Source organism: Calonectris borealis, chromosome Z (assembly GCF_964195595.1).
Source record: "Calonectris borealis chromosome Z, bCalBor7.hap1.2, whole genome shotgun sequence".
NCBI classification, from domain to species: Eukaryota; Metazoa; Chordata; class Aves; order Procellariiformes; family Procellariidae; genus Calonectris; species Calonectris borealis.
This window is the reverse complement of record NC_134352.1, coordinates 73,593,304-73,602,370: the sequence shown is the minus strand read 5'-3', so window position 1 is coordinate 73,602,370 and position 9,067 is coordinate 73,593,304. Positions and strand designations below refer to the sequence as shown.

The 9,067-nt window shown below is 40.0% G+C and overlaps 1 protein-coding gene across 1 annotated transcript in view; it reads right to left on the bottom strand.

The window, feature by feature from the left end:
* Positions 1–4,540: 4,540 nt before the first annotated feature.
* Positions 4,541–9,067, bottom strand: part of RANBP3L (RAN binding protein 3 like) — a 35,902-nt gene continuing 31,375 nt past the window's right edge. Inside the window, exon 15 of the mRNA XM_075136630.1 lies at positions 4,541–7,145. Coding sequence (XP_074992731.1) covers positions 7,102–7,145 — 44 coding nt within the window. The 3' untranslated portion in view covers positions 4,541–7,101. The remainder of the gene's footprint in view (positions 7,146–9,067) is intronic.

Sequence of the window (9,067 nt, the reverse complement as noted above, 5' to 3'; positions counted from 1 at the left end):
GCGCCCCGCCCCTCCCCGCGCGCAGGCGCCGCCTCCACCAACACTGAAGGGCGCCGCTGGACGCCCACCCTTGGCGGGGGCGGGGCAGGAGCGGTGGGGAGCGCTCCCGAGGCGGGCCCGGCGCCGCGTGCGCACGCGCCCTTCTCGACCAACTGCGCCGGCCCGAAGACGGGAAGGCGGGGACAGCGCGCGGCGCGTGCTCGCCCTCCCGCGCCTGAGAGCACGAACGGCGCGTGCGCCCGGCGCGCGGCACCCTTACCTGCCCCCCTCTCTGCGGCCCCGGCGGGAGGTACGGGGCTCGAGGCACGTAGGCTGGCGCGCGCACGTGGCGCCACCGGCGCTGTGAGGGCCTGGCTCCCCTCAGGCGGGCTGCGTCCTCTCAGGCGGCTGCCTCCTGTGTCCCCCCGCGGCCTTCTGCTCAGCCTCCTTCTGCGCTAACCGTTTGTACAATAAAGCCAGTTGCCTCCGCTGTGTTGGCTGATGGGGACAGGAGTTGGTACTAAGCAGACTGCAAATCCTGAGCTGAGCCTCGGTGAGGTGCCTCGCTGGGAAGCTGGCTTGCTTCCGTGTTAAACCGGTCTGAGGAAAAGGACTTTGAAAGGTAGAAAAACACAATAGGTTCTGTGTTTTAGAAAGACTAAATACTGCATCTTATGAAGCTCTGATGAGAAACGTAGTTTGAGAAGTCCATCTCTTATTCATGACTATTCTGGTCCTTATTATATTTATGGCAATATCTGAGGAAGAGCAGAAAAAGGCAACACGGTGAAAGCAAGCTTGGGAAAAGATCTGTGCAGCACCTGTGTGAGTGCACGTGAGTCTGCGTTTTGCAAGTCCAGGTAAAAAAAAAAAGAGAAATCGATCCTGAGTTACTTTTTAATATTGTAAGCAAGCTATCTAGAAATACTGTGGGGTTTTTACATCATTAATATCTGCCTTCTTAGGCGTTGACTTTCACAGACAGTACTTCTGCACTGAAAGCCTCATTTACGCACGTTTTTCTCATTACTCACCTTGTGCCTGTTTTTTCCCTGGGGGAAGTCACGGATTCTCGCTGTGGGGAGGGATTGAAGCAGCAGCTTTTTCCTGTCAGTGCAACACCCTTCTACAGTGCTTTGCTAAGAGAGTCTTAGGAAATGAGAGTAGCTAAAGCCATTCAGCCCTTCCCTACTCTTCTATAGCAATACAAAAGCTCCATGCAGTCTTTACTGACGGGTAGGAGGATTTTCTATCTACTGATTAGCTTAGCCTTGAAGGAAACTACCACAAACCAGATTACCAGGAGAGTAATTAAAACATAACTAATTCCCTTGCTAACCAGAAAATGCCTCATTTTGTATAACCATTAACTTTTGGATTGTACATAGCAGTAGGGTAATACAAGATCCTGGAGACCAAAAGGATATAAGAGGTTTTGAAAATTTACAGCTCTGTTCTGAATGGTATCTATTTTATAACTTATTTGACCATTGAGCTGCTCCTCTGGGATTCTGTGCTTCATGCATTACCTATTTATATTGAACTGTTTTGATCTTTGTTTGAAAACCAAATCAGCTTCAAGCACTAAAGCAAGCTTGAATATGGAAGAGTATTTTACTCTGAGGATCATGTTATGGTCTTTTGAATTAATGCCCACAGCAAGCATTATAAGCATAAAATATGAAATATTTTAAAATGTATTTTAAAATGTAAATTCACAACAGTAGATGATAATCTTAATGTTCTGGAAGCAGAGCTGAGGCACGGAGCATGAAGTGATTCATCCAGGGTTCCCAGAAGGAACTCTGACAACTAGCTGAAGGGTACACAGATCGTCTGACACACCATTGTGGAAAAAGGTTTAAACCTTTCATAACACATAAAGTAGAGTTTGTGGAATGCTACTTACAGTTTGCATTTCGCTTTGTAAATGGACCTACTTACAAAATGTTCAACAGACACTACTTAATCTCTCCCTTACCACACCTTTTGATTTGAACATACCTGGTACACAGGAACAAGACACAAGTATCTGTCAAAAAACACTTTACTTATTTTGAAATATATTCACAGTTTGTGACATACAACATGTCTTCATGCCCCTTCTTCAGTGACTTCAGAGCAATATACCCAGGACATTAAGAGACACATTTGTTCACACAGAATTAAATTAATAAGCATAGCCATTTTAGCCTGGTATTCTTACAGGCTAAAGTGATGGAGTATGGAGCCGAGTGAATTCCCACTGCAATAACTTTTTAAACCCTTCACTGACCACAACCAACTTTGTTTTGGGCACAGAGTACTTAAAAATTCCTTATGGAAATGGACACCTCAAAACTGCCTGCAGTAACGAAAATGCTTCAGAGTAATGCCCATTTTAGACACCACGGAGTTATAATACATGAGGTAAATTTCAAAGCAAAATCCATAGAAAACCAAGCATCCTTAGCACTACATTCTTCAAGTTATATAGTGGACTTTAAAAAATCCCTATGTAATGAACTTTTAATCTATTCTGTAATGTAACTGGAAAAATTTCTATGTAAACACTAAATTATTCCTAAGTCATTACACTAGCTGCAAAACTGGCAATGCACGACTGTACCAGCAGTTTTACATAAGAAGGTCTCCAAATACAGCCTTTTTTCATGCAAAGAAATGTACATATTGCTTCTAGTGCAGTTACAATCTAGGACAACTGTTCATTTCTCCTCCTCATTGAAGTCTGAGAGTAATGCCTTCTTGTGGTCATTTAATTAATAGCCAGTTATATAATTAACTAATCCGATCATTTACATTCTCTAGACTTTCTTTATACGCCCCTAAGTACTACTGATACCTGAAAATGATAGTGCTATCTTTGTGTTGAAAATGATAATGCTATCAGTGTTAGTTGCATTCACAGAGGAGGAGATAAACAGACCATCACGGTAACATTTCACAAAACTGAGTCCTCAGATTTTGAGCCCAGCTGACCACAGCTGTTAATTATGATTATTCAGAGGAAAACTCCAGACTAATGCTTAGAGAACACGTCACTGGTGCGACACATCAGAATCTTACAAGGCAGGCAGATGAACACGTTAGCAGGTGTAGTCTGATTGAATTTCTGATCCCAGATTCTACCCTTGTGTGCTTGCATTTTGATTGCAATGTATGTACTCTCATCAATGATGACATAGCTGGCTCATATAATTTGCTTCATAAATTCCAAAATAGAGGAGGATGCTTCAGAAAAAGCAAAATAAATGCATGTTATGAAACCAAATTTCTGAAACAAAACTAATGAGAAGGGGCAAGCTTTCTTGCCCACACTTTCGTTAGAATATGTTTTAATTAACAGAAATTTACTTTTCTTCCCAGTCTTTGTTTATGCAAAGGAAACTACATCATCCCTGAAGTGGACTTACACAGCTATCTACAACATTTCAGATACAATTTGAATACCCTCAAACAGCTGCAGACACATTGTTTCGTAAGAGTAACTTTAGTGTTTGTGAAAGATGACTCAGGAATCTGAACTCTACTTTTTAGACAGACAAGTGCTATAGAACAGCCAATGTATGCTTTTTCTGCATGCTCCCGTTGCAGGTCCCCTAAAACTCAGCTAGGGAAAAGAGGATGCTCCTTCCCTCCCTGTCCTGTTGTATAGCTATCAGAAGCGCTAAAGGTTTTCCATGTATTCATTCATTCAATAGAGACATTACCAAACTCTTAACTTCATACAGTTCACCAAAACTAATTCAGAGGTCACTAAAGATCATGACATAAAAACCTGAGTGACAAGATTTAGGAGGAGATACAAACACCTCCAGAACATAAAATAAGCCAGTTAGGCTATCCCATCCAAGTAGATTTTGCCAGAAACTCATAATCTTAGCAGCTGATACCTGCATATGTATCCTTAAATTAGGAATCGTTAGTTTTTCCTCCTTTTGAAAATTATTACTGCACTAACAGATAAGAGCTTCCAGCTCTGCATCCCTTATGTATTAATAAGGGAAATATTAATCACTGGGATTTGTTATATATAAATAAATAAATAAATAACGTTCATCTGAAAAAAACATAGAAGAACAAGTTGCTCCACAAACAGCAAAATTACTGATGTCTAGTTTCATATGGATCTGGGTCACGTCCCTACACCCCTCTTCAGGCCACAGTAATCCCAGGTATCCATCCTTCCATGGTTTTCCTTTCTCTTCCCTCCCAGCAAATGCTGCAGCTTGGAATGCACCACTCAACCCCACAAGCCTCACAGAAAATACCAAGCTTACTTACCCCGAAACTTCTTCCTCAAAGGATGCCTTGCTCTGAGTTTTGTCACTCAAGAACGGCCAATTTTCATGAACTTAAATTGTCTTTGAGCTTTCTACCTCCCATCCAATTTTTCTGAAACCGAACAGTGGCCTCGAAGTGGATCTGATGGATAGATGGACAGAGTACACAAATGTTTAAATCTTGTTTCCTTAGAAAAGCAGGCTTGAAATTCTGCAGCATGGAAGGAACTGTCTGTAGGAAGCTCAAACTGGGACACAAAATAAGGGAACTTGTTAGACGGAAATTAAAGCTGTAAGAAAAGTGTTTATTGTTCAGGCATAAAAATTGTTGCTCCGGCTGTCATAAAATGACAAACTTTACATTTTTAAAACCAAGTTAATATATTATGTATTAGCATATCTTCAGTCTCGTGAAACAATGAGTTTTAGTGCAGTGAGACTAAATAGAATAAATAAAGTATTACGAGTAATACTCTCAAGAGTAAAAATTCATACCATAAATATGTCTGCACATACATGTATTTATATGTCCTCTATTACCACAGTATCCAAACTCTTCAAAATAGTTAAACATCTCTTTTCCTCCTCAGCTTTTAGGAGACTTTGCTTCATGTTTAAGAGTGTGTGCGTGTGAGCATGTGAGTATGTGTGTTTATGTGTATACTTGTGTATATATGTAACGACCTTGGGAAGAGGCTGATCAACAGAGAGTATTTGTGAATGATCATAAGCCGTGTTCCTTCTGCTGTGGGAGCAAATGACAAACCAAGTCCTGTGTCTGCAAAAGTTCTGTTGTGCCTGCTGTGGAGCGCTCCTTCATTTGCCAAGCATTTTACAGCTGTAGTAGAATTTAGAGGGATATCATGACACTCAGGTGCTTAAATCCTATTTCATGGAAGGCTTTGATTATCAGGACAGACTTTGAAATCAAACTCTGCATTCAGTGCATAGCCAGCTGAACTCCAGGGCAAAGTTATCACCATGACCTGTTGCTAAATACATAGAGCTGCTGTGTTTTACAACTGCTGAAGTTTTTATAACATGGAGCTTTTTTCCTGAGTGTGAGTTCCAGCAATGAAATATGAAGGTCAGTGATGCAGATATTGCTGTGGTCAGGAGTGAGGCTGATAGAAAAGGACACAATGTACAGCTAGTTATGGTGAGCACATTTCTGTTACTGGCAGACTGAAGAGTTAGAGAATCCCCGTGCTTCACTATTTGACAGAGGTGCTCTGTTGTGAAGCACTCCCCTTTTCCTGAAGGCAAAAATCCAGTCCCCCTTAAGCTTACTGTCATCCAGATGCTAAATCAATATCAGACAAGTGCTAATTTTGGCAGGCTATTTAGGACTTAGCGTAATCCAGATGCTAGTTCAGCTTCATCTGGATGCTAATCTTGACAGGGCACTGAGAATTCAGGAAGAAGCTGCTATTCCTCCAACTTTATATATACGTTCAGACAGGAAAACTAAGTTGTAGTTTGACTCTTCAGGTATGATGCAGCTTTTAAGACTGAGAATTCCGTACAACTACCTTAATTAAAAGGACTTCAGATATTTCAGAGCATTGCTTCATTTCTGAGGATGACAAAGAAATAATATTTGGTAACCAACAATATACAAGGCAGCAGAGGGTTGCAGCAGAATGATTACAGACATATTTTCTTTATCTTTTGACAGAATGAATAGAAAACACAGAGCATAAATGGTGTTTGTACTGTGCACGGGCTTATGACTGATCTGGTAAGTCTTCGTTCACAGGTGACATTAGAGAGAATTGATTTTTCTCATTCCTCATGAGAATTGTTAGGTAGAAGGCAGTAGTTTGTGGAGTCACTTTTACAGAGTGACTGGGTCTTTGGCACTGCTGTGATTATTGCACACATCAGGATGTGTAACATTCATCTATTTCAAGCAATGATGCTGTTTATGGATAGCTACAGCTAAGGCAGAAGTAATCTCAGATAATCTCACACATTTAAGAGAAATTTTTATGCAGATATCCAGTTATACTGTGCATGCATTTATTTGCGTATATCAAATGGACAATTAACAGTGCAAGTGCTTGTTTTGTGCAACTGAAAAGGTGTTCATGAGTGCAAGCAGATACGCTTTTAGATCTTAAAGCTCATATGCCCCCTAGAACTGGCTTGCAGTTCTTCATGGTAAATTCTTCTGGTGCTTACGGCTGTAAAGGCAGATCATGGTTCTTTGCCCTTTAACAAAATTCTACAACGAGTATACAACTCCAGATATTTTCAAAACAAACAAAAAGCCACCTTGTTATGAAGGCTGGTTTCTATAGGCCTTCGTCATGCTAAACTGCCACTCCCAATTCTGTTTGTATGTACTTACCAACAGGATGCTGAATGTTACCACGCAATTTTAAATAAATGTTTTCAGTGAAGCCCAATTTAAATCTTTCCAAATGTATCTTTTAAATAACAGATGACAAGTAATACATGTATTATTAGCTCATGGTTATGTGGTTTTATCCATCAATATGATGAATAAACATTTATTCCCTATAAAATTCCTTACTTTAATAATGCATCTAAATATATTTAATTCTAAAATCTGAAGCCTTTGTAACACTTCTTGGATATTGGAAGTCATTGTGTCATTCCCATCTCAGTGCAAAGCAGGCTGACTGGAATCCTCAAAAGTGCATCTTAGGTTCTTTCTCAATGTGTTAAACTTAAGTTGTCCCTAAAATTAATCTTTGCTTAAAAGGCATAAAGCAAGATGCATCTGATTTCCTCCTTCCAGGGACCGATGAGTCGGCTTAGACCTTTTGGGAAGATGAGTTCCCAGCCGTGCTGTTGTAACCTCTGGTAGGTGTCATGAGCAGACTACAGACTGCCTGCGGTTCCATCTGGAATGATCTGAAAAAGAATTTAAAAAAATCTTGCTTATTTGAGTGTATTCATGTTTTGAAACAACCCGGCATTTCGTAATACCAAAGCAGTAGGTTAAAGTTTGGATATGATCAGTTCCTGGTTTAAGTAAATATCTAACTAGATAACACAGGATTATTCACAAATATTTGAGCATGTGAATAGTGAATGAAGCTTGTGACCCCCCATGTCAATAAAGGCAAGCACAAAAGCACTAAGAATTCAGATGTCTAGATAGGAGAATGTATCTGGGATGCAAATCACCTTGCTCTAGACGGGGAATAGTGTCTTAACACTTCATAATAGATGCTCAGTAAACTGTGAGAAATCCAACATATCTTCAAATAACTCATTGGTCATGATAAAGTACACAGGGGTGTTTTTGGTGCATAATCTCTATGACTTTGACTCATCTGCAGAAAGTAGATATAGCTGACTAAAGTCAGACACATTAATATCACTATCTCACTGTCTGCTTAAAAATTGCTGCTGCCATCTGGCCACTGCTAAATACTTACTAAAAGTTTTAAACCTCTTACAGGTGAAAGGAAAGGCCTTGCTTTTGTCACAATATTAAATCTGATTTTCTCCCACTCCCTTTCCTGATATGTTAGCATTTAAAGCCAATCAGAGAGCTGTCTTCTCTTCTTTAGATGTTACTGATACCTGCTGGAAAGAATACAGAAACTTGGACTCCAACAAAGATGTTAATTCTTAACTTTTCCTCAGTTTTAATCACTATCTCATATGTGTGTATGTGTGTTAGATTTATGACTTGGAATCCTTAACAATTGGTAAGAATTTAAATTAAATTGACAAGAAATGTCAAAGAAAGATAGCAGTTTTTCAGGAGTTCCTATGGTGTTGCTGAACAGTAGTTCCTTTAAGAACTTTAAAAGTATTTTACTTAAAAATAAAAAAAGCTCTCGTAACATTTTAAATCTTGCTAAATACCAGCAGATGATAGAGTCCTAATGAGGCCAACATGGGAGGTATGTGTATAGTGGACTAGAAAACGTCTCTAAAATAAAACAAAGGTTGCACTTCCGTGATATGATACTGCGTGGCTCTCAACACCAGTAGTCTCCAAAATCCATGCAATTCTTGGTGGACCTATATGGGACACACTATGTTTTTGCACACTATGGTTTTCTCTTAAGGTCTATGGCTACATATGGAGAGACTTCGTGGGACTTACCTAGCCCTAGACTCCAGAATCTTTGAATTCACCCTAATAGCTTCTAAAAGAAAATTCCACGCCAGGAAAGAGAGGACACCTCAATCAAAAAAGAGGATCCCTCAATCAGGGTGAAGTTAGGGGAAGATTTAACAGAGCTATTGGTGAGGTGCAGTATAAGAAATAATGCATAAAACATTTCTTTGCCTAGTGACACTGTCATCTTTGTCCCTCACATGTACTTTTCCAGCTTCTCTGTTCCCCCCCCAGGGTTAAAAATAAACAAATTCCTGCAAAATCAGAGAAGGGAAAAGGATGGAAATCACAGGAACCATCCTACCTATAGCCTCATGCTATTCTACTACTATGACTGACATTCATACTCCCCTGTGAAAAGAATTGCTGTATGCCTCTAAGGAATAACAGTTCTTTCTAAATACTAATGGGATTACAATACTTTAAGGACCTTTTCCTATTTCTGATGACCATGATGGAAACAGCACCTGTTTCTAAATGTAAACAAAATGCATTCTTTTGGAGCAAGGACATAATCTCCTTATGGCTATGAAGAAAACATGGAAAAATCTCTTAGAAGTGTCAGAAGCAAGAAGTAACATTTTCGGAGACATAGTCACTTATGGGTCTAAGTAGTGACTGCTACCACTGACAAGCTTAGGTGTTGGGGCGCTAACAGATCCATGTTCTGGCAGGATGACTTTTTGAGCCTGACATA